The 25942-nt window shown below is 38.6% G+C and overlaps 3 protein-coding genes across 6 annotated transcripts in view; 1 reads left to right on the top strand and 2 right to left on the bottom strand.

The window, feature by feature from the left end:
* Positions 1-791: 791 nt before the first annotated feature.
* Positions 792-20880, bottom strand: ZBTB6 (zinc finger and BTB domain containing 6). Of its 3 annotated transcripts, none has more exons than XM_037165771.2 (2): positions 20845-20880; positions 792-4974 (listed from the first exon to the last, which is right to left on the bottom strand). In XM_037165771.2, the coding sequence occupies exon 2, from the start codon at positions 4969-4971 to the stop codon at positions 3691-3693; it is 1281 nt and encodes a 426-aa protein (XP_037021666.2). In that variant the 5' UTR covers positions 4972-4974; positions 20845-20880; the 3' UTR covers positions 792-3690. The 3 variants fall into 3 exon arrangements, with proteins under 3 accessions (XP_037021666.2, XP_037021538.2, XP_037021611.2); XM_037165643.2 differs by lacking the exon at positions 20845-20880 and adding an exon at positions 6095-6170; XM_037165716.2 differs by lacking the exon at positions 20845-20880 and adding an exon at positions 5651-6088.
* ZBTB26 (zinc finger and BTB domain containing 26) lies at positions 7374-20956 on the bottom strand. Of its 2 annotated transcripts, none has more exons than XM_037165559.2 (2): positions 20849-20915; positions 7374-11680 (listed from the first exon to the last, which is right to left on the bottom strand). In XM_037165559.2, the coding sequence occupies exon 2, from the start codon at positions 11668-11670 to the stop codon at positions 10345-10347; it is 1326 nt and encodes a 441-aa protein (XP_037021454.2). In that variant the 5' UTR covers positions 11671-11680; positions 20849-20915; the 3' UTR covers positions 7374-10344. The 2 variants fall into 2 exon arrangements, with proteins under 2 accessions (XP_037021454.2, XP_037021395.2); XM_037165500.2 differs by having other exon boundaries at positions 7375-11680; positions 20845-20956.
* Positions 20957-21031: 75 nt separating this feature from the next.
* The window catches only part of RABGAP1 (RAB GTPase activating protein 1), a 158085-nt gene continuing 153174 nt past the window's right edge, over positions 21032-25942 (top strand). Inside the window, exons 1-2 of the mRNA XM_053663738.1 lie at positions 21032-21130; positions 24768-24891. The gene's annotated coding sequence lies outside the window, so the exon portion shown is untranslated. The remainder of the gene's footprint in view (positions 21131-24767; positions 24892-25942) is intronic.

Here is a 25942-nt window from a genome sequence, read left to right as displayed (position 1 = left end):
GGTCCTGTATTAGTAAAAATTCTATTTTTACTTTCATTTCACTTACTTGTCAAAATAATCCTAAAAGGCAGATACTATGTACTGTGTTCCTGATGAGAAACTGAACAACACAGACTAAGAAAAAGGCCCTTGAAACCAGATGGCCCTTGAAACCAGATGTCCAACAAAAGCATCTATGGAAGTTAACCCATCATGAATTAGAAAACATATAAAAAGTAGTTTATAAACTACAGTGAGCTTAAAATAAATATGGTTGCTTTAAAAAAAATTCAATAGCCACATAAGAAACTTTTCTCCCATACATCATTATCCTTTTCATACTCCTCTTTATGAAGTATAAGCTAATCCTAGAGGATTTCCAACAGTGGTTCACTTGGCTTGGTTTTCCACTCAATTAGATAGTGCTGTGTGTGTGTGTGTGTGTGTGTGTGTGTGTGTGTGTGTGTATGTTTTCCATCTAATGGCACAGTTTACATGATGATACGATTTTTCAAAGGTGACCTGACCACTCACTATATTTAAAATTACGATCATAATTCTCCTTCCCCAGCACTCCCTGCTTTATGTTCTCCATTTCCAAAATCTGACATATACTAATTTTACTTATTTGTTTACAATTTTACTCCCTTCATTACATTTAAGTTTCATAAGAACAGGAATTTTTCTTGGTATATCTAACCTCTAGATATTGTAAGGACTCCATAAATATTTGTTGAATACACGATTAAATGAATAACCAGGAGAAAGTTTCTTTCTTTAAAATTCACAGATGTATACAAAATACAAAGCTCTCCATTCCCATCTCCAGTTTATTTCTTATGTAAACATAGAGGATAGTTACATCCAAGGAAAAAGGGAAAGGATTTTCTCTTACACCAAAGTAACAACTACCTTTCCAAGACCTTTTATACAAAAATGCAGTAAATGAAGAGGATGAAGATAAACATACTGCATTTTCCATCATATCAAAGCACAACTAAAAGTGAATGTTTTAAATGAATAAATTCAACATTTTATTTTGTCATACCTGCATTTTCAAAAAGATTTTCCTGAAATTGTTTAAGCACATCATGCATTCAGACATTCTCCTAGAAATGTGTTGAGATCACTCTGTGCTAACCTAACAGGAATAAATAATAATAAATAACAACCATCACTTTCACAAAACACCCCTTCCCCCCACGCAAAAATCTCAAAGTGCATACAAAAAATTTCACAAAAATCTTACTTACAAGGCACACATAAAACTTAGACATAGTTCAACCATAATTCTTTTTGAACATCAAAGATAGAGAATTCCTAAAAAAAAACCCTCCCCAACAATCCCCCCCAAAAAAAGTTTACTATTTGTTCACCCACCCTTACCTGCATTCCCTCCCCGACAAAATTTCACCCTAGGAACCAAAAATTTAAAAAGTTATTTCAATCAAACTATTTCTGATAGAAAAATGTTTTCATGCCTACAAATGGCCAATCATAGATCAAATGGAAAAGAAAATTAAGTACGGCACTACCACTTTATCCAGTGGAAGAAAAACACCATTTGCTTTTGAAAAATTATGTCTCCAATGGAGTACACAAATAGCAACATTTGTAAAGACATCAAACTCTCCTTTTCTTTCCCCTCTTCTTTGTTGTTAGGAACTCTGAAGATCTAAATACAAAAATCAAGTAATTTTAGACATGGAAATGATCTTACAAATTAACAATATCAAAGTTATTATTTTGCATATAAATTTGAGCAGCTCAAGAGGAGGTGACCTATCCAATGACACTAACTGGTGATATGGGGGGTCATGCAGTTGACTTTGTTATCTAATATGAGAGCTGGATTCTTTAAAGACTCTTCCAGAGTTAAAATTCTGTAGAAAATATATTTTTCACAAGTATCACAAAAAAGATAATTAACATTTATAACAATCAACATGTGATTATCACAAAATTCTTACAAATCGTACAAAGTTTACTACATACTAAAACATGGAAGGACTTCAACAGACACTCAAGATAGCAGAAATTGTACATAAAGCTGAGGTGAGTATAAGAGAAATAGAACATCCAGTCAGGCCTCTTTACTGAAAGTAGTTACTATCTTTTAGATAATATGATTTGCCCTGCAATATACTTTAATCTGCTATGACAACAAAAAGTCTTGTGTTACATCTACACAAGGACATTAGAGAGCAACAGCTCATCACACAATCTGAAATATTACTCTCAGTAAAATAACCACAGTCATGGTTTTGCTTTTGGCACATTTCTGGAAATATACCATAAAATTCTAAAGATAATTAAGATTTTTGTCAATGGTAAATAAAAACCATATTAATGTTAATGAAAAGTTATTTAAAATTAAGGGGACACTAACAGCTACCCATGTTTAAACTGTTCATCTAGATGAGACAGCAAGAAAATTAACATGTATTGACAATTCAAACTAAAAAAGGGAATGAACTACTAACACACACAACAGGATGAATCTCAGAGGCATAATGCTAGGTGAGAGAAGCATCTAGAAAGGGAGCACACATACCACAAGGTTCTGTATATGACATTTCAGAAAAGGCAAAAATATACCAATGAACTGTTGGCAGTCAGGGGAAAATGACTACAAAAGGGTACCATGAGGGAGTTTTGGGGGGTGATGTTCCATATCCCAACTGCAGTGGTGGTTGTGCAATTTATGCATGTGTTAAAATTATGAAACTGTACCAGAAACCAGTCACTCAGCAGAGGGCATCACTATTCAAAAAGGAAACAAGCAGTGGGAAGCAGCAGATAATGGGAAGGGTCCCTTCATCTGACCATCTTAGAGATGTCTGTGTGTTTTGAGCATATTATCTCTTTCACACAGACACAAAATTGACTAAGGTCAGTTTTACTATATGTTAACCAAAAAATATATATATAATGAATTTTAAAAAGGAAAGCATAGAACAAATTTCTTTGGCAAAGTTGTGATTTCTAAAACAGTAATTTTTTAGAACTTCATGCCAATGGTATATTTTACTGGTCACAAAATTATTACATGCCACTGCATTAAATAAAATCAAGATATTTGGGCCTAATTAATAATTTATAAAATGTGTATTAACAAACTATGGAAATAGTATTTTAAGAAATGTATAAGGAAATTCTGCTATTCCCAAGTGAATATGAATTGTTCCTTTACATTTTAAAACAGGTACCTTGGTGATTAGTTTGTAATCCAAAAGTAGTTGGTTAAAAAATATTCCTACACCTATTCCAATTATTTCTATCCCATTTTTAAAGTGACTAATAATGAATAATAGTATGCTTTATATTTTATTTTGTCTTTACCTAATTCATGAAAGTTATTACATGGTTGGATTATTTTACACTTCCTTCAATTACCTAGAGACTCAAAACCCAAGTAAAGAAATACTGCTGAATCTTCTACCATTAGAATCAAAAATATTTAAGAAAAGTATTTCTCTAGGTATACCATTGGGATTTATATATGGTGTATGAGATGAGATAGCATTCCATCAGCTTTATCATGCCTCCCACTTCAGAAGTTGTAGTGTAAGTTCAGAAAGAATAGTGTAAATAGACCAACAATAAGAACAAAAGATGAGAAGGAAATGCAATGTTACAAATGCTGCATTTCTATAGAAAAACTTGCCTAACAGAATAGTATCTGGCTCTCATAGCAAGGTATGATTCTAATTATAATAAATCTTGCTTTTTGAGATCATGAATGGGTAGCTTTTCACCACTGCTTCGGCCATGGACAGAGGTTACATGCTTTTTGAGAGCAGATTTGTGCTTGAAATCCATGTCACAACAATGGCATTTGTATGGCCGATCCCCACTGTGTATGTTCAAGTGGTCCTGCAGAGTGCTTTTAGCAGTAAATGTCTTCATGCACACAGTACACTGGAAAGGCCGTATGCCCATGTGTCCTCGAATGTGCCGGTTGAGATTTTTCTTCTGTGTAAATGTTTTCCCACACTGTAAGCACAAGAACAGTTTATGCATCTTAAGGTGGCGCAGATAGTTTTCAACATGAAGAAATCCTCGTGGACACCTGGGGCATTGGTGCCTCAGTGAATAAACATCCTCCATATTCTGAATCTCACTCGCTGTACCATGACTTCCTTCAGTATTTCCACAAAATGAGCCCTGATCTTGATTCCCAGGAACTTCTGTCCCTCTGCTTTCAACCGTAGAATTGATCAGTGAGTGCTGTGTTTCAGAGAAATACATGCTTGCTTTTGAGGTGGTACAAGGCTGTGAATACTGCCCATTTTCTACACCAGGAGTACTGATAGATTCCACATGGAGGATACAAATCTCATTGTCCTTAAAACCTATATCAACTGAAGACAGCTCTGGTGACTTCATTTCCTGCCGGTCTGATGTCAAGCTCTCTACTGTAGACTGTAAAGCATTGCTTTCCTCTTCTTTAACGTGTAAATCTATGTTTACAGGACTATCTTCTGAAATTTCGATTATCTCACAGTCTTTATCTGCATTTGCCTGTTCATTTTTAACATCTGGGTTGGAGGACTGACAAAGATCTGTATGTTGATTGTTGTTTTTCATAGAAAGATCAATTTCCAGATACCCTGACAAAGCTTCTGTACACTTTTCCACAATGTGAACCATCTGAAGGTAACTAGCAGCAGTCAAATATTTCAAAAGCTCTTTCCTTTTAACTTCAAGTGCTCCAGTATAGCACGAGAGCAACAATTTTCTGCCAACTTCTGCGCTCTGCAAGATGGTGATTCTGACATGTTTTGACTGCGTGAGTAAAAACTGATCTCTCATGAAAGTGGAGCAAGCTGCTAAAATCACCTTGTGTCCCTGGAACTCAGTGTCATTAATATAAATTGACACATCACAAAACAAATTCTGCTGTCTCAAGAGATTCATTTTCTGCAAGACTGCATCCCCTTGCTGTTCAAACTGGAAGTGCAGAACATCCGACTCAGCAGCCATGGCCATAATCTAAGTTAAATAAAATACAAACATTGATGTAAAGGTAGGAAATGCTTTCCTACACTGCGATAGTAAAAACAAACAAACAAGATCCCAAACCTGAACTGGGTAAAAGAAGTCTCATATTTCAATCTGGGTGCTAAGAGTGAACTCCTATATCATTATCTCAAAAGCCAAAAATCGCAGAAGCCAGAAAATTAAAATGTATTTCTCTACGATCTCATAGCACATTTTTCATATTTTTGTTACAGCAGTTATTGTATTGCATTGTACTTAACAACGATCATTATGTTTTTCTTCTTGGCTAAATTTATGTGCTTGTGGTGTTAATGCCTACTATTAAATGGATTTACCGTTTCCCAAATTAGAAACCTTAATATAATCTCTAAACTTGTTATTCCTTTCACTACTGCAGGTCTATATTCTGTTCACGTGGACCATTACCACGGCTGCCAACAGTTCTCCTTAATACCAGTCTATGTTCCAACTACCATCCTGTGGTCCTACCAGAATTGACATCTTTTAAAACTTTACTTTTTTTCTTCTGCTCTCTTAGCAAATACAAGATTCTTTATCATTTAGCCCTATGCACTTTTATAACCTTATCTTTTTTTTCTATTTTTCCTCAAAGCTCCATCAGTGTTCAAATTTGCACCACCACCCAGACAAGACGACCCAAATGCACCTTTGTACTTGTTACACTCACGCTTCCAGCTGCTTTTTCCAGCTAGTGATTTAGCTCCTTTAAGGCCCAAACCAAGTTAACACTTCTGTGACTCCTTCTGTCTCCCCCGTACGAGCCGGTCGCTTCCAGAGCATCACGAAAGTGATGAACCAGCATGAAATAGTGCCTGGTTCACCGGAGTTCTTGCAGCGAGCTCTAGGTACCCGCGCACAGCAGGAGCAGTTTAGGGAACATCTGATGAACTGAATCCCGATCCCCAGTGAATCCGGATCCCCAGTGGCCTGGAAGATCCGCCGCCACAGGTCTTCCAGAGACAAGCTTGCCAGGACCAAGGCCCTGTCGGTCATGTGGTTGCAGCACCAGCCTAGCCACTCCCGGGCGGCGCCCAGCTACCCACCTCCTCCGGCTTCCCCACCTGTCCTACTCCCCTTCTCGCTCACTCACCCACTCCGACAACCAGAGCCCAGATTTCCGCGGCAGTGGCGGCCCGACCGGAAGGCGGACTTAGCCTGGGAGGAAACACTTCCGGTGTCAGCTAGCTACTAGGGAGGAGTTCCATTGCCTCCTAGGCGTCCCGGAAGGACATTCTGAGACATCCTTCTTCCCTCGCTCCGCCTCCCCCCTCCCCCGGAAGAGACGGCAAGGCGTAGGGATTCCGGGAAACCCCTTCTCTTGCGTTCTAGTGTCGGTATGGGAGCCATTCCCCTTTGTGAGTTCTCCGCAACCTTCGAATTCAGATGGTTTGTGAATTTGGAGTACAGGGCGTCTATCAGAATGCCCCGCACCAGGGTCACTGGGAGGCCCTCACGGATTATTTTGGCCCGAGCCCTGTCCTTTACTGGGTCTACAATTTAAAAGGTGGCAAAGAGAGGAGACTGCCATAGGGATCATCAGTAGTCCAGATTGCCTAACTAATGCCTCTCCCGTCAGGATTTGGTCCCAACCTCTGGGATCTTTTTGTAATCTATTGCTTCTTTCTCACCTGCCCCGCCCCTCCTCCCCAGTCCCGGGAAAGCCAGGCCTTCCATCTAAACTGTTGGCCCTTTTTTTCTCACCTAAGGCCGAACCTCTCTCCCATTTATCCTTCAAAATGCCATCATCCTTAAAGCCACTGAACTGCCCTGAATTAGCTGGATCGCAGCTGAGAGCATGTCAACCCTTTGGCTGCCTTCATTATTGCAATTATTATCCTATTATTGAAATCTATACTCCACCTCGGTAGAGGTATTTAGGGCAATGCTTTACTAAGCTTTGTATTCCCCAAGTCTAGCACTTAGTAGGCATCCGAGTATCTGAACCATTTTTTTTCTCATTCATTTTAGAGAGAGAAACATCAATATGAGCGAAACACCCGATAGGTTGCTTCCGCTTCTCCCCACTGGGGGATCTAACCAGCAACCCAAGCCTGCGCCCTGACCAGGGACCAAACCCGCGGCCCCTGGTGCACTGGTTGACGCTCCAACTCAGCTACATGGTCATGCTGAACCAATTCTGAAAAGCAGTCGCTAACCCTGGAGTCAAAAGGTTCTCACTGCTATAACTGACCCTAGTAACAATGTCTGGTTAACCCGTATTTACTTCTGAAGCCAAGCCCAGCATATTTAATTAACAAGTGTTTTAAATGGGAATGAAGGAAGCATTCCTGTATTGAATATGAAAAAGGGGGAGAGAAAATAAATCACACCAGAGCTTTAATTGTCATACTTTTATTAAGGAAACTTCCCCATAATAAGTGAAGAGGTAGTTCAAAGTATGTCTAACATACAACAGGTTTAGAACAGCTATTCACCAGCTGAAATAAAATGTTCTAGGTTGTTCGTTTAGGACAATATTTAAAAGTAGTGACACGGGTCACCCTCCACTTACAGATTTTCTAAAAAAGAAACTAAAACAAATTAAAACCACATCTGATTTACCTCAGAGCCGCTTCAGTTTGGAGTTTGTCTTTAAAATTAAATAATAAATAAATAAATGTGATACAGTAATAAAAAAAAAACTATGATAAAAAGATTGTTCTCCCTTTTTTACTTATTCTGGGGAACCGTAAGATACAAATGCTGAATAAGATTTTTAAAAACCTCTATAAAACTTATTTGATATCAATAACTTGACCACTTTGCAATACAATCTAAGAAATGTGTATAAACAAAGAAGGACAAGTCAAATCCCACCAAAATCAGTGAAATGTCTCACAGAAACAGAACACCTCTCCAGCCAAGAAATGGAGACTGTAAATCACTTCAGTGGTTTACAGTGGTTTTGCAGTTACAAAAGATGAGAACTATAGCTTTTACTGATACAAAACCATCAAGATGCTGATTTTAAGTGCTCAAAGAAAGCAAGGCAGTTTTTCCTTTGTTATTCCTAGTATAAAATCAAATAGATATCTTAGCTTTCTAAGACCACATAAGACTGTAAGCTCTGTGAGAGCAGGGACCATTGCAATCTTACCTTCATATCCTCAGCATGTAGCATAGTGCCTGGCAACAGAAGGTGTTCAATCAACGTTTCTTGAAACTAAATGAACCCAGAAATAGTTTCCAACCAAAGAGAACCATCTAATTTGAACCCATGCTTTTTAGTCTTCAAAAGTCTAAAGTAAGCAAAAGTCTTTGCTTACATGGAAGTAAGCAAAGAAAGCATTCCAACATGAAATTTCTGCAATAAAATCATGCTCAAAGGAAATAGTGAAAAGGTGGTTAACATGGTAGTGTCTCACTGTTGCATAGAACTGGTACTCTTTGGCTGAGTCATAGAAAAATCAGAATGCTAGGCAGCATCATTAGACCATACAATGAGTGAGTGGCCTTAGGCTTAAGATAACTATTAGTCTATCACTCAATTTTATTCTCATTTTAAATCTTTTAACAAAGGTAGAAATTATACCTTAAATCAGATTCACATGTAAATGTATCAAAGTATAACAACTGTAAGAATTCCCTCTGACTACTCGAGTTAAATCTAATATTTGTTTTATTTGTACACGCACTCCCATAACTCAAAAATAAAAATGGAAATTCCTGATGGAAACTAAATAAACACTGTTTCCAGATAAAAATCAGTTTCACATTTAGATCCTTTTCACATTTATTATTTGTCTGTTCCCTCCCTAACCAATACCCAGCAAATCAGTCACTTGCTTGGAAAGAACATAATATTCATTTTAACTAAAAAATAACTAACAAAAATAAATCCTTTTGTGGTATTCTGTCTGCAAAATCCAGGCTGTCTCAGAAAGCCAATAGGGATTCACAAAGGTGAGCTTTTTCCTAATGTATTCTTCATCATGTCCTAAACTTTTTAAGTCAAGGGGTAGTGAGAAAAAACTAAGATATTAGCTCATATTTTGTCACTTATTTACTTTGGCCAAACTTGGCCAGGCCACCTCTTTGGGCTTTGGATACCCCAACTTTCAAAAAGAAAAAAAGAGGTGGAGAAAATGATCTCTTAAGATTCTCTAAAGACTCTAACAATCCTATTACCTATATCTAACTCATGGTTCAGAAACTAATGAGACTCAAAATTTTAGGTCTGAACTATAACATGTGCTTTAGGGCAAACAGTTGTCCTGTTTTACCATACAGGAAGATGAACTTTGTATAGCAATGTATCAAACATGGCAAGGTGGGACTATAGGAATATCTGAATGCAGAAGCCTAATTGCTCATTTCGTGACCCACTTTTTTCACCCATTTTAGAAATTAAGGTACATGAGAAAACGAGAATTCAGAGACTACTAGAGTACACTGGACAAAACTCTGAAGGCCTAACACCTTTCTGATGATGGCTAAACACCTTTCTGATGCTTAACTTCCAAAACAGGCTCCAAAGACTGACTCCCAGATAGTTTCTTTCTAGAGAGACCATTATACTTTAGCATATTTTGGTATGCTTGGAACCATCCTGACTTACAAAGCATGAACAAATAAGTTACACAATAATTACAAGTATTCGGCTTCTTTTGAGGAAGACTTCTCATGTAAAACTGTTGTACAATTATACTTCTGTCCTTTGCTGATTATGCTCCTTATGGTGATACCTATCTGTGTCTGAAGGTGTTGCTGAAAATATTGCACTCTGGTCTATGTGAACAATTCAGTGACAATGAAATTGGGTCATAATACTGTTGAAAAGCATGCAGAACAACCAAAAACATCTCTTTATAGCTAGCTCCAAGAAAAATACAAATGGTAGGAAGTAGATCCATTCATTCATCAGACAGATAAATTATCAATTGGCAGCCAGAGTTCTATCACATATGCAGGCCAACAGCGTTATCACTTCATATCTCAGTCTATTTTTCTGCCAAAAAAGCTATTTCACTTCTCTGAATAGCATCAATTACTGAAGTGCAGGTGGTGTTATTAACTTGGTTCCTTCAGAATGTGCCCAGTGAAAAACCTAAAAGTGTCAGTCTAAAACATCAGTCAATATTAGGTAGACAAATGGAATACTCCTTGGGAAAGGAAAACAGAACTCAAAAGATAATTCAAAACAGAAAGGAAGAGAGGGTAAAAGGAAGGCAAGACCACTCTAAGTGGTAAATTGTTTGGACTGTTAGTACTTTGATGCCCTCCTACAACCTGCACAGAGGCTTTGGAGAAGTCAAACTAGCAAAATCACTCCTAAGAAGACTCAGACTATTGCCATGTTTTCAGTCAGTTCTAGTTTTGAGCATAAAGCCCCTAATTTCTTCAATTCACACAGGTACTATCATTCCTTAAGTTCAGGACAGCTTGGGCCAGTTTACCTGCATCCAGGACCTGTGTTGCATCAGGCTGTGACTGACACCCTTTAGAGTCTGTGACTGTTGTACATGCAAAAGAATCAAAATCCACTGTGAGGTCTTGCACATTTCTTTCATTGGCATTATCAAAGCTGTTTTTGCCATGAAGTTGTTTAAGGTGTTTCCTCAAAACTGGCTTATGTGCAAAAACCATGTCACAATAATTACACTTATGGGGCTTATCTCCACTGTGAAGGTTAAGATGATCCTGTAAGGAACACTTCTGAGAAAAGGTTTTCCCACAGATCTTACACTGGAAAGGTTTAATGCCGGCATGCACACGCATGTGTCGATGAAGATTGCCTTTTTGAGTAAAAGTCTTGCCGCAGAGTAGACACATAAAGAGTTTGTGCATTTTTAAATGGTTCGCGTAGTTCTCCAGGTGACGGAACACCCTGGTACACTTTGGGCATTGATGATGCCACTGTAGGCCTTTGTCTACACCTCGAATATTAGGCCCAAAGACATCTTTTGAGGCCATGACGATGTTATCACTGCCTGTGTAAGAGAGGGCATAATTGTGGAGATGGTTTTGTTCTATTTCACTTACTCTGTTTTCCACAGTTGAATTTATCAGGGAGTGCTGGGGCTCTGATGAATGTAAAGCAGTGGGTTCAGAAGAAATAAACTGGTTCTGATCTTTTTTACTTCTAACCTCTGATACATCCCCAATAGATTCTACCTTAACAATCTGAATATCACTGTCCTCCATATCCATACTGTCTTCAGATGGATGAATACAAGGTGAGTCCTGCTTTGGGGAGCCTCTGGCATCTCCCTGCTGTTCTTTTGACTGGGGAGAAGCACTCTGCGGTTCACATCCCTCTTTACTATCCATTGGTTGTTTTGGCTTTATAAACTTCCACAAGGCCTGTGTGCACCGTTCTACAATGTGGCTCATCTGAAGAAAACTCGCAGCAGTCAAGTAATTTACCAGTTCCATCTCAGGGAATTCCAGCACACCACTATAACAGGATAAGAGCAATTGTCTCCCCACTTCGGAACTCTGTAATATGGAGATTTTCACCTCTCTGGAATCATTCAGTAAAAACTGGTCTCTTAAGAAGGGGGAACCTGCAGCAAACACAATTTTATGTCCCTGTACCTCAATATCATCTATGAGAACTGTAACATCACAAAATTTATTCTCTTCTCTTAATTTGTTCATTTTTTGTAACATTGAATCTCCATAATTTTCAAACTTGAAGTGAAGGAGATCTGATCTTTCAGACATTTTGGCAGACCTAAAGAACAGAAATGTAAAAAGGATGAATTTAAGAAAATTCAAACAATGAAGAAACCTGGATTTTTCTTCCAAAACCAAATTTGTGTTGTCATATCTATTTGTATGTATACAAATGAAATTTGCCTTGAAAGAGGAAACAGTACAACAGCTTTTGAAAGCTGTTAAAAATCACTCCTTGCCAACACTAAGTGTCAATGGCACCTAAGGAGTGGACTTGTATCGGTATAAATACCTTGGCATTTATTCAGCGTTTTAGGATATTTAATATGAGAACAATGCTTGAATTACTCCAAGAGCTTTTCATTTTCTTCTCAAATGAGAATTCTATCAGGTTTCAAAAACAAACTAAAATATCCCAACAAGTCATAATGAAGTAACTATTTTCTTTTGCATGATACTGTGAACCTGGTTCTTTGAAGACCAAACACTGTTCCTTTGCTTCGTATTTTAAAAAACCTCAGTGACAATTGCTTGTCCCATTCCTGGATAAACTCTCTTGTTTGAACTGATGTGTATTTATTCCTACAAGTATTTCTGTGATAAATGAAAGTTACAAACTTAAAGGATGTTTATCCTGTGTATTTTGGACAAATCTAATTCTCCATTTCTTGCTATAGGAAGTAAATAAAACAGGTTTGTTTATTTATTTATTTTTAGAGGGAGGGGAAGGGAAGGAGAAAGAGAGGAAGAGAAATATCAATGTGTGGTTGCCTCTCACGTGCCCCCTGCTGGGGACCTGGCCTGCAACCCAGGCATGTGCCCTAGACTGGGAATTGAACCAGCAACCCTTTGGTATGCAGGCCTGCTCTCAATCCACTGAGTTACACCAGCCAGGGCTAAATAAAATATTTGATACAGAAAAAAAGATGAGCCACATGGTGGGAATCTGAGTAGGAGTAAATATCTAATTAATCCTACTAGATTCTGTTCTTTCTTCTTTGCCCCCCTATTAATCTATCATTACTCATCAACTGGATAACTAGAACTGATTCATAAATGTTCTCTGGCTTCCAGGTTCTATTTCTTCTAATCCAACTCCAACACCACCACCTGATATCTTTCAAAAACACAGATCTGATTACATCCAACCCCTGCCTCCTATCCTTTTGGGACTTCCTGCTGTTTCCTGGATGAAGACTAACCTCTTGAGTATAATTAAGATAAACAATGGCATAACCCATTCAACTACAAAGAAGGTGTCTTTGCCAAAACTCTCTGCATATTTGCCCCTTTACAGAGCAAGTCCTTTGGAGAAAGTCCCCATATTCTGAAGCTATACTCTCGAAATAATTTTCTGATGACTTGGCTTCCCATGTGTATCTCTAAAGGAAAGGCTGAACTAGCCATGCCATCATAATTCCAGTCCACCAGCCATTGTAAAAATAATAAATTGATACATGTCTATATGCCAGTCTTCTGTGAGATCAGTAGGTATATCAGGTCTATCCTTGAGAAATATCTCTACAATATCGGTGCATCAATAAATTCACTTTGAACATCAATGCAGTAGTTGAGAATCATGAGACAACTAGCCTGTCCTGGCCACATCTGCTTCTAAAGCCCAATCTTTATAATCTTATCTTCTATAACACTGACACAAAGGTGCACAGAACACAAGCTCCTGAAGGCAGAGTCTAGGTCTTACATTGCTAAGTGCTGGTGCACAACAGCACTCCACTGCCTCCAAGCGTTAGCACAATTATTTTAGTCTGTAAACACTCCACCTAGCCAATTCTGACTCTTTTATTTCCTTTTAGAGGCCCTTCCCTGACTCCTCATACTAACAGTTGTCTCTACTGGACCCATAGCATAGTACTTCTATAAAAACACTCAAAATCTTTTATTTATTTAATACTTGTTCCTTCCCCTCCAAATTGCCCGCTTGACGGCATTAGAGGGAAACATCTCCATCCTATTCAATGTGCTAATGTTGAGAACCTTCACCTTTTAAAGCAAAACACTTGTTGCTTTTGCTTCAAATTCTACTTACTTCAAATTCTACATAACTGGCCAAACCCTCTTCTGTTGAAACTAGTGTGTACTCCTGCCACCTAGCATTGTACTAAACAAGTGACAGAGCTCAGTTTGTGTCTGTTGAGTACAAGGGATTTGTTTGGCAGTGGTAAGGAGAGATTGCTATTAAAGAGACCAGCTCAGTGTCTGCAGAAGCATTAAAGGTCTGAGACCAAGAGAGCCTAGAAACGAATGAAAAATGGGAATACGGAACAAGGGAAAGTAACAAAAGATATTTCATAGCACTTGGTAACACAATGGATACACAGAATGAGAAAAAAGAATGTGTAGGTTCTAAGCTTAGGAGTTCAGCTGAATACAACTGTTGTTGAAAGAAAGGTAAACTTCAGTAAGAACTGATATAGTACAGGTATGTTAACAAAAATATACACCACAAATTAAAAGCTTTTTCCTTGTATGGCATTCTGAATGCACATATAATGAAAAATAACTATAAAGATGAGAGAGGAGAGATATAGACAAGCAAATGTTGCATCAGGGAAAAGATGGTGAAAAATCTATGAGAAAAAAAGGAAAAATCTATGAGATCCAGGGAATATATCAGTAAAGAAAGCAGTAAAAGTATATCATCAGTGGTCAGTTTTAGAAATTACAGGAGCTTAATATATTCATTCTGGAAAGAGTGAATGTCTCAATTTAAAACCAGAATTATAAAAATGGCTATTGTTTAAAGTAGCCAAACAAAAGGAGCATTCTTTTTTAGAGTTTAGCTTGTTCTTAATGCACCCTCAGGTTAGTTTTTCCCACTCACACTGAAAATGAGCATTAATGGCTTCCATCTAGTGTGACAGTACTCGGAGTGTTTTATTTTTTATCCTTACCCAAGGACATTTTTTCATTGCTTTTAGAGAGCCAGGGGGAGAGAGAAGGGAAAGAAAAACACTGATGCGAGAAAGAAGCATGGATTGGTTGCCTCTTGTATGTGCCCAGACCAGGATGAAACCTGCAACCCAGACATGTGCCCTGACTTGGAATCAAACCCGCCGCAATCCTTCAGTCAGAGAATGATACTCCAACTGAGCCACACTGGTCAGGGCCACCGCGCTTTATTAAGACAATTACCCGTAGGGATAATTGTTCCTAGAAATGCCAAAGATGAAGAGCTGGAAGTTGCCTTTATTTTCTCCTACCCATTAGCCTCAAAAAACTTACCAACAGGAGCAGCCAAACTGGTATCCCAGGGAAGTGCTTGCATTGACCGGTCTGCTATAGTCCAAGAATATGAGGAAAATTTTTTCTGTTTAAGAAGTTTTCCTTAATAAAGTGTCAGCCCACTCTATTGTTTCCCTTTGATAAACTCATTTCCAGGCCACACGGTTTATCCCTAAATTGTTTCCTGTCACTAGTTTCTCTTTCCAATATACTGTTAATTATCTGAGGGCAAGGACCAACTGTTACTTGTTATACAGATCATTCAACAAAATCCAGCAGGATAATGAACTCTTAATGTCTTCTATGAAATTATCTAGTGAGCTGTGGTAGAAATGCTGTCCATTATCAGGATATCATCTCATGAGTGCCCTATGGAAAATTTCTTTCCAAGGTTAGTTTTGACAATATAAAACCATTTTTTAAAAAGTAACTTTATAGTTGTGACTACAGGAAACAGCTTGTTCTTGTATTTTTAAATTAATTTTTGTATCATTTATTTGTATTACAACTGTAAACCTGCTTTTCATTTTTAAAGGTTTTATTTACTTATTTTCGGGGCGGGGGGAGAAAGAAAGAAAGGGAGAGAAAAATCAGTGTTTGAAAGAAACATCAGTTGGTTGCCTCTTGCATGCCCCCAGCCAGGGACCTGGCCCACAACCCAGGCATGTGCCCTGACTGGGAATCGAATCAGTGACCTCTCAGTTCATAGGCCTGGTGTTTTGGTCCAATGCGCCACACCAGCCAGGGCAAAACCAAATTTTAAACAAACTTTCTTTTTCACTTTTTAAAAATGACAAAATAAGAGAAAATAATTGCCTTTCTTATGAACTGGCTTAATTTTACTTAAAAATTAGAGGAATTATAGCTAATCTTTACTGAGGCCTTGCTATGTACCAGGTGTAGTGCTAAATGCTTTACCTAAATAGACACACTTAATCCTCAAAATCCCTGTAAGGTAGGTATTGTTATCACCCCCACTCCATATGAGGAAACTCAAACTTGGAGAGCATAAATAATTTTCTCAACTTAAGAGAGGTGGAAAGTGTTAAGCTGCAATTTGTGCCCAAGCCTCCTGAAGCCGATGTCACATGTCAAACAAGGAGGCCAGCTGAAGTTCTACCACAGGGGGAATGTCTGCTGTGGAACTGTTCAGATTCCCCTCCTCACGGCCATGCAGCTGTCCACGTATGACTTACATGCTTTTCTGTACTTAGTTCAATAAAAGGTCTATGTTTAAAAACAAAAAGTACAACTTAAAAGTAAACCTGTGTCAAGTCTAGAGGACTTTAATAGTAAGCCATGTATGTATTAGTATATTCCAGATTGCATTTTATTACCTTATCCTTGTTTTACCTTGGTTTCTCACCTATTTTAACTTATTTTTCCATCTTTTGTGGACTTATCTTTTTAGGCTGAAACTTAATGCCATTTGCAAATAAAAGAATAAAAATTACAAATATACTTGATTTACAACTGTAGTTACCATCAAAGTACAGTAGATATTATTCATAATTTTCATAAAAACTACTCACATAGATCTAGATTATAGCAGAGCTTCTACTAAATGAAAGAACTGATCAGACAGAATAGCGATCTGGTCGCCACACCCTGTTGATTCTTTTCTCAGAATGATTTTCAAATTCTCTCTCTTTCTCTCTCTCTCATCTTTGCCATAGTGTGGTCCTTATCATTCATTGCCGAGGTTACTCTGATTAAATCTGAACCTGCCTAGTTTCTATTAGCAAGTTTTGAATGACCCATTTTTCAAACATCAGTATAATTCTCATTTAAGATCACTTATTCTGTATTTATATTTACACAATTTTCCCATAATTATTGCCATAACGAATTAGGTCAGCTGACGTGAAAATCTCCCGTTGTTCAGATATTCACTGATCCTAACCAAAAAGGATCAGTGAATATTCTAGGTTGGACAATGTTCACTGGTATCCTATGGGAAGTGAGGAAATACCCTAGTTTCTTATCTCAAATGCCTCTACTAACTACTGATACGGAAAACTTTTCTGTTCTGTACAGTAATCTCCCAAGTGGCATGTCAGGCTGTTTCCTCTTCTACCTCATAACTTCGCACTCACAACTACTTGGGAATCTTTATCTTTCACTGACACCATACGCCATTTTAAAAAAATGTTGTAATACACTACAATCTTTCTTTCTACAAAAAACCTCAATCCTTTTTTTCTTTTGGGTAACTTTTATAACATGACATATTCCAAGTTTTCACTTTTTTGTTTTGTTTTTTCCTTATTATTCTACATTATACGTTTCTATATAAGAATTCTGAATGTTATAGATAAAGTAAAAGTCCTCTTTTCCAACTAACTTTCACTTAGTACTCAGTCTAAGTTTGGTTCTTAATGACTCTATCTTCCCTCATTAAATTTTTTTAAATACTGATTTTAAAATGAATGAGAAGAGAGAGAGAAAGAGAGAGATCAGTTTGTTGTTCCACTTAGTTATGCATTCATTGGTTGATTCTTGTTTGTGCCCTGATAGGGGACGGAACTCGAAGCCTTGCAGTATCAGGACAACGCTCTAACCGACTGTGCTACTGGGCTAGGGCCCCTCTCTACATTTTAAAAACACTTCTGTGTGCCTACCCACAGATAATATAAAATAAAGTCATGTTTCTTATACATAAACTACACATATTGTTTGCAATTTTCTTTTCTCATTTGTTGTTTTTGAGAGCTATATATGTCAAATCATTATAGATCTAGTTAATAATTCTTTTTAAAGTGTTATACAGAAGTAGACAAGTTGCTTAAATACTGCCTTCAGTTTTCCAACATTCTTTTGCTGGTCTGTTCTTCAAGGATGCACCAAATTGTGTATATCCTTTATACCTTAGCCCTTGATTTTTTCCTGTGTTTTTTCCAAGGCTTACTTCCTCATGAAGCCTCTCTGGTTTCTCAATATTTTATTGCCTCTATTTTTTAAAAATTCCTAAATCTCCACCCTCATGGCTAACCTTAACCAAACTTAACCTCAGTTGAAATTACCCAAAGTACCTGCCCTAGGCTACTATTCTATCACTTGAAATGCATAATGTCTAAACTATGGGACTGTCTAAAACTCAATTAGTCAAAAATAAAAATTTATGGAGAATGGCTCTAAGAAAAGTGGACGTGAGGTAAGAAAACCTGTTAGTAAGCTATTACTCTAACAGATAAAGATAGAAATGATGAGGGCCTAAACAGAAACAGTTATGATATGGATAGAGAGAAGAAACAGAATTGAGAGTTATTTCAAACAATGAACTCGTGGACTTGGAGATGCAGGTGAAGACCAGAGAAAAAAAGGTCAAGACGACTTCAAGATATTTGGATGGAGTCACTGGATGTCTCTAGAAGTTCCATTCAATAAGCGGGGAATATTGGCGAGGATGATCTTGGGTCTGATCTTAAATCCTTTAGTCAGAGGACCTGGCATGACATTAAGGGAAAGATCCATTAGCTAGTTGGATACGGGCCTGAAGTTGAAGAGGAGACCTTGTTATAGATAGTAAGTGATGGATGGAAGCATGACATAGATTGATTTAATTGTGAAAGAAACTGACCTAAAATGACACAGATTAGAAGTGGATCTAAGACAGAGGAAAGAAATAAAAAGCAGATACTAACAAACATAAATCTACTACTTACCTTCTTCTCAATTTCTGGATCTACTTCCAAGCCTGCCTTTTCTTTTCTTTTTTTTTAAACCAATAAGCCTATCTTTGCTTAAAATTTTCCCATTTCTATGACTCCCATATTTAGTCACTGCTTACTACAGTAGCACAAGATGATGGATCCTTGAGCAATGCTTCCTAGGATCAAAACTGCTCAACCATTTACTAGCTGTGTGACCTTGGGCGAGTTTCATGAACAATTCTGTGCTTCAGGTTTCCCATCTGTCATATAGTAACATTACTTCATAGGGTTGTTATGAAAAATTAAATTAATTTTAAAATAAATTAAATTTAAAATTAAGTTCATTTTCAAAAGAACTTAGAATAGTCCCTGGAATATGCTCTATAAACATTACTCATGTGAATAAATAAAACCTGTCCATTTTCTCCAAGAAATCCTTCATATATGGCCTTTTCTCACTCTCCTTCTCTCTCAATTTTTGCCTTTTATTATTCTCATTTAACACCAAACCAGTTGAGGTCTCCATTATTTCATATATCACCATCTCATCACTATGCTAATATTGCCTTTTTAAAAGGTCACTAATTATTTCTCGATTAAAAAATACCCCCCCCATTCTTCCCATACTCTGCATAGACTAATTGCTCCTCAGAATTCTCTTCTCTTGATTTCTGGGTCTTTTTGGTTGTAGGAACTCTACATTCTACTACTTTATTCCCTACCTCTGTTTCTGCTACTACACCAACTCCTACTAGCTTCAATTCCTTCCTGTTTCATAAATGCAATCATCCTCCCCAAATATTCCACACTATCTCAATAATATCTTCCCGATGCCAATTATTCCCATGGATTCCACCCCTGTGCTGATGACTCAAACTTTTAGTTAGCTCTAGCCACACACAGATCTGCACTCCCAACTCTACCCTGGACAGTTCCATTACACCTTTAAATCAACACAGCCACACATTTGTTACCTACACTATGCCTATGGCTTTGTTACTCACAATGGCATCAATGCTCTTCAAACACCAAAACCTAAAATCTAGGAATCATGTTTGGGACCTCTTTCACCCTCAACAGCCAATTTATTACGAAGTCTTCACACCATTCACTACAGCACTCTTGCCTTCTTTCCAGTAATACTTTGATAACTTGATTCCAGGACTTCATTACCACTCACTAGGCTGGTCCCATTACTCCTTCAAAAAAATCTCACGTCAGCCCTGGCCAGTGGTTCAGCTGGTTGGAGCATCCACCCGCACACCAGTGGGCTCTATCCACGGTCAGGGCACATGCCTAGGTTTCAGGTTCCATTCTTGGCTGGGGTGTGCATGGCAAGTAGGTAGGTGATCGAGGTTTCTCTCTCTCTCCTTCCTTTCTCTAAAATCGATAAACATATCCTCAGGTGAAGATATAAAAAATAAAAACTACAATAGGAATATCTAGATGTTAGCCAAAGAGTTAGCCAAAATCAGTTTATAGAAATTCCTATTCTGTAGGCAGGCATCCACAGCATGGCTTTCTACAGTGCATAGTTGACCATATCCTTCTCTTTAAAACTCCAAAAACTATCCATCTCCTTTAAGATTGAACTTTTCACGTGTAGACCTTGGTCTACTCTTGCAGTTCCATTAGCTGCTCTATGCACACGACACCACCCCCCCTTTCCATCTTCTTTCCACACAAGTTACACTCAGTCATTCTTTCACAGCACTGCAACTGTCTCTTCTGCCTGAAAAGCTCCTCTTCGCCTTATCTTCCTCAAGAAGTAAAACTCAGAAGTCTCTTTAGCCTTCCCAGCAACTGCCCCTTGAGCAGTTCATACATATATGACTCATACAAATATATCGTAGGAGCTCTTATTTGTTCGTATCTGGCTCCCAAAGTTGACCCTAATAACTGGAACTGCGGCAGGAATCTAAAAGGTGTTATACTGTCAGTAGCCGAGTAGCAGGAAATCTCGGCAAAAGGGTAACCTCATAATGATTCCCGCTGGCTGGCACTAAGGCCTTGCTCGGGGCTCAGCTCTGGCACTTTTTGCGAGATGCCAGAGTAGGGCGTCCAAACCAACTGCCGGGCCTTCGGCTGGGGTCCCAGGGGGAGGTCCCACAAGCATCCATAAGCTCCCCACTCCAGAAGAGGGAAGGGAAAGGGGCGGGGCGCAGCGTGGGCTGGGCCAGGGGCTCTTTAAGTCCCCCCGGGCCTAGGCCAGCCCCTCGGCCCTAGTCCCAGTGCAGGTCTTGGCCAATCCAGGGCCCCAAGGGGGCTCCATCCTGAGAGACCCCGTACCCCTGCCCGGTTCTCCGGCCGCCTCCACACTTACAGACCCAGGGGAAGGCTGCAGTCAGGAGTCGGCACCGCCAGGAGCTCCGGCCCCTCGGGGCTCCGGAAAGGGGGAGGGGCAGGGAATCCGAGCCAAAGGGGGACCCAACGGAACCGGAAGGGCACCCCTTGCCGGACAGGTACAACTTCCTGGTCCCATGGCCCTCTCCGCCAATCGGAACGCTGGAAGGGCTACCGAGCGGCGAGAGTGACTTTCCGCTTCGGGGGAGGAACGTGGACGGAGTGCCAGGGGCTCCAGGTACCGGCGCCTGCTACTCCGACTTCGGGTGCGTAGGTTTAGCGTTTGGGGTTCAGGCTGCTCAACGTCTCCTCTCGAGCTGGGCCTCGAAAGGAGCCGTTGGACCTGAAGGGCGCCTCCGCACTTAAGTCCCTGTTAAGAGATATGGACTCACCTGGTTGGGGCCCTGAAAGCAGGGTTTCCTGGGGATCTCGCATTCTAGTGGCTTCCGTTACTTATTGCGCGTTGACCCTTCACAGACTTCTCTCGCCAGCCCAGACGGCTTTCCTGAGCTCCAAGGGCTAACTGCTTAGAAGACGGACACCTTCAGTAGATTGTTAATGTTAATGTAATGTTAATGTTAATGTTAATGTTAATGTTAATGTACTTTTTAATTATCTCAAATTCATCTCCGGGCCTGCTTCTTGTTTCCTGTAGTCCTTGCATAGGTGAACGGCATCATCCTCCACGCAGCCCTGACGACCCGAAAACTTAGTATCCGTTCTAAAGTCCTTTTCCTTCTCCTTGCCAATCCAGTTGCTTACTGGGTTCTGTCTACTTGGAGGGGTTGAGGGGGGGGGCATGTGTTATGGTAGAACACACAAAGTACATTCACAATGCTGAGTAGTCGTCACCTGGTATATCAAACTACATGTTTTTGCATGTGGATAGCGTTTTCCCATCGATATTGGTTAAAAAGAGTGTCCTTTCCCATAGAATGGGCTTTGGCACCTTTGTTGAAAATCAACTGACTATACATGGTGAGGTTTTATTTCTGGGCTCTCTATTCTATTACATTGAACTATATTTCTGTCTCTATGGTAGTAACATGTTTTAATTGCTGTAGCTTTGTAGTAAATTTTGAAGTATGAGTATTCCAATTTTATTCTTTTTAGAGATTGTTTTAGCTATTCTGGCCCTTTGAAATTTCATATGCTTTTGAGGATCAGCTTTTACATTTCAAAAAAAGAAGGCTGTTGTAATTTTGATAGAGATTGTGTTGAATCTGTAGATCATTTTTGGTAGCATAAACAGCTTCATTTTAAGTCTTCCTGTCTGTGAACACAGAATTACTTTTTCCTGTACTTAGCTCTTTCAGCAGTGTTTCCTAGTTTTCAGAGTATTTAATTCTTTTTGATACCATTATAAGTGGAATTGCTTTCTTAATTTCTTTTCATATTGTTGCTTGCTGGTGTGTAGAAACAACTGGTTTTTCTATGTTGACCTTACCTCTTGGAACTTTGATGAACTTGTTTGTTAGCTCTAATAACTTTTTTGTGGATTTTTTGGATTTTCTCTATTTATGATTATGTTGTCTGTGAATAGAGGTAATTTCACCTCTTCCTTTCCAATTCGAATGCCTTTTATTTTTCTCCAGCCTTTCCCCCTCCCTACCGATAGCCCTTAGAATTTCTGGTATAATGTTGAATAACATCAGAGAAAGTTGTTCATGATGTTAGAGGGGAAGCTAAACTACTGAGTATTGTCAGTACAGCTAACAATACAAAAGGTATTTGTGGGTTAAAATACCCACAAATACCTTTATTATGTTGAGGAATTTTCCTTCTATTAACTAGTTTGCTGAGAGATTTTATGAAAAGGGATTGTAATCTGTCAAATGCTTTTTCTGTGTCAATTGATGTGATCATGAGTTTTTCCCCTCATTTTTGAAAAATCTTTTATATTATATTGATTAATTTTATATTGTACTTCCCTTGCATTCCTGGGATAAATCTTGGTTGTATGAATAATCTTTAATATGCTGTTGGTGGTGGGGAGAATGCACTATGTGAGTTGGGAAAAGTATATTCTGTTACTGTTGTGTAGATGGTTCTTTATATGTTGGTTAGGTATAGTTGATTTATTGTGATGTTCAAGTCCTCTCTTTCTTTGTTTATCTTATACAGGTTGTTCTATTCATTATTGAAAGTGGGGTATCGAAATTTCAACTACTATAGAACTCTTCATTCTTCTCTTAAATCTGTCCATTTTTTCTTTATATATTTTGATGGTATGTTACTAGGTGTGTAAACACTTATAATTTTTATGTCATCTTGCTTAATTGAACCTTTCGTTAATATGTAATGTCCTTATTTGCTTTTTGTAATCTTTTTAAAACAAGATTTTATTTATTTATTTTTAGAGAGAGGAGAAGAGAAGGGAAAAGAGGGAGAGGAACATCAATGTGTGATTGCCTCTCATGCCCCGCCTATTGGGGGAACTGGCCTGTAACGCGGTCATGTGCCCTGGACTGGGAATCAAACAGGTGACCCTTTGGTTTGCAGGCCAGCACTCAGTCCACTAAACTACACCAGTCAGGGCCCTTTTTAAAAAAGTTAAAATCCGTTTTGTATTATCTTAGTATAACTCTCGTTAGGTTACTATTCGCATGGAATATGTTTGTTTTTATCCTTGCACTTTCCAGCTATTGATGTCTTTGGATCTAAAGTGAGTCTCTTTTAAACTGCGTATAGTTGGATCATTTTTTTCATCTATTCTGCTCATCTCTGTCTTTTGATTGGAGAGTTTTAGCAATTTACATTTAAAGTAATTACTGATAAGGAAGGACTTATTTCTGCCATTTTGCTGTTTGTTTTCTATAGTCCTTAAAGTTTTTGTGCCTTCATTTTCTTCATTAGTACCTTTTTCTGTTTATTTGATTTTTTGTGGTGAAATGTTTTGATTCACCTGTCATTCCCTTCTGTGATTTTCTATAGATATTTCCTTTGTGGTTGCCATGAGAATTATTAACAGCCAAAAGTTATAACAATCTAATGGAATTGATACCAACTTTAATACGATACACAAAACTTCTGTATAGCTGAGTCGCCTCTTCCTGTTATTGATGTTAGAGAATACATTTTTAAACATTGTGCGTCCAATAATATAGATTAATATTTTTGTGCATTTGTGTTTTAAGTAATGGAGAACATTTTTAAAATGCACTTAACCATAATTACAGTAATATTTGCCTTTATGATTATCCATGTATTAATCTTGAAAGAAGAGCTTTATTTCTTCATCTGGCTTCTACTTACTGGCAGTTGTCTTTTTGTCTCAATCTAAGGATTCCCCTTAGCATTTTTGAAGGGCAGGTTTAGTGGTAAATTAATGGTAAGAAATTCTCTTGGCTTTTTTTAAAATTAGGGAATTTGTTAATTTCTCCCTCATTTTGAGGGACAGTTTTGCTGGGTATAGAATTCTTTGTCAACAGTTCTTTCTTTCAGCATTTTAAATATTATCAACCTAACTGCTTTCTCACTTTCAAGTGTAGGATGAGAAATTGGTTGATTATTTTATGGAGGATCCCTTGTATGTGGTTAATGTTTTCTTTTGCTGCTTTCAAGATTGTTTTTTTAATATTTTATTTATTTATCTTTAGAGGGGAAGGGAAGGAGAGAGGGAGAGAATATCAATGTATGGTTGCATCTTGTGGGTCCCTTGCTGGGAACTGGCCTGCAACCCAGGCATTTGTCCTGACTGGGAATCAAACCGTGATCCTGTGGTTCGCAGGCCTGTGCTCAATCCACTGAGCTACACCAGCCAGGGCTTCAAGATTCTTTTCATTCGCTTTCTACAGTTTGATAATTATTCCTTCTCCCCTTTCTCTCTTCTTCTCCTGGGACTCCCACAGATCCCTATGCCTCTGTTCATGTTTCTTTCTTTTTTTTTTTTCTGTTCCTCAGATGGTGTAGGAAGTGCAAGGAGCTCATCTCTCAACCTAGACAACAGTTGTCCTGGCAGAAACTGAAGTAACTGTTTTGGAACTCTGGAGTCTACATGGAAACTTCCATATTTCAGAGAACTCTGGTTGGTAAATGAGGTTAATTCCAGTCAGTGTCAGCCTTCGGTGTGATAGCATCTATCTGTCTCCTACACCTCCCACCCATGTGAGCCAACCATGTTTACATTCAAGGGCGCTTGCTGGAGCCAGGAGGGGAAATTACCACCTTGATCTCTAAATACTGGATTTCTGTGTTATGATTGCTGATTTCTGCTTTTCAGTTCTGAGGGGCAGGCACAGAGGTTGGCTGTTATTGTTTCAAATTAGGTATACTAGCTTCCAGGAGATTTAAAAGAACATAACTGTTTTGCTTGTTTGGAATTTTTTCTTTTATTTCATTTGGGAGTCAAATATTTAAGGATTAGGATATTCAAAAGCAACCACTTAATTTAATGGGGGAAATTCGAAGCCAGGGAAAGAGGCAGACTCAGAAAAAACAAAGAACTTGGCTTTCAGAACCTGTCTACATAAAAACATAGATTCACGTGGACAGAACAAATTCCTTTGTTTAGTTGAGCTGACTGGCCATATTCATGTCAGAGCTAGAGGAACTGAGCTTTCAGGAGGATGAGAGTCTTGAGGGAGCAGAACGACCTCCCCATCAAAGCCTGTGGGCTCAGAGCTTGAAGGCAAAAGAGCAGAGCAAAGGGTATAATCTCCAATCCTCTACAAAGACAGTGTGACCTCAGAGGGTTCAGGGGATTCCCTCCAGAACACTAAAACAAGACCATAAGTCAAATGGTGATAGCTTTGATAAGCGAAAGTTTGGAGAAGCTGATGGATCTAGATATCCCAACAGGGATGAAGGAATGGTTGACTGGGGAGTTCATTGAGCATAGAATAGCAGAGGATGCTATCCTGACAAAGCTCAGGTCCCTGGAATTATCAGTTAATGCATTGTCAGCATTTGTTGGGCCGGTCTTGGAAAAGCAAGGAGAGTTTGAGTCTCTTACTGCCAAGAAAGATATTCAAGCATTGAAGGACAAGGTATACAAGTTTGAGTCAGAGCTCAAGATAATTGGAAAGACATTGGAGTTTGTTCTCGAGAAGTTAATCTATGTCCATGCCATGTCAGCC

This window comes from Artibeus jamaicensis, unplaced genomic scaffold (assembly GCF_021234435.1).
Source record: "Artibeus jamaicensis isolate MK-2021 breed Jamaican fruit bat unplaced genomic scaffold, CSHL_Jam_final contig_3275, whole genome shotgun sequence".
In the NCBI taxonomy this organism is placed as follows: Eukaryota; Metazoa; Chordata; class Mammalia; order Chiroptera; family Phyllostomidae; genus Artibeus; species Artibeus jamaicensis.
Note: the sequence above shows the minus strand (reverse complement) of the source record. Positions and strands in the feature narration are given on the sequence as shown.

Excerpts from the sequence above, each read along its gene's own strand:
- ZBTB6 (XM_037165771.2), bottom strand. The coding sequence starts at position 4,971 with ATGGCCATGGCTGCTGAGTCGGATGTTCTGCACTTCCAGTTTGAACAG.
- ZBTB26 (XM_037165500.2), bottom strand. The coding sequence starts at position 11,670 with ATGTCTGAAAGATCAGATCTCCTTCACTTCAAGTTTGAAAATTATGGA.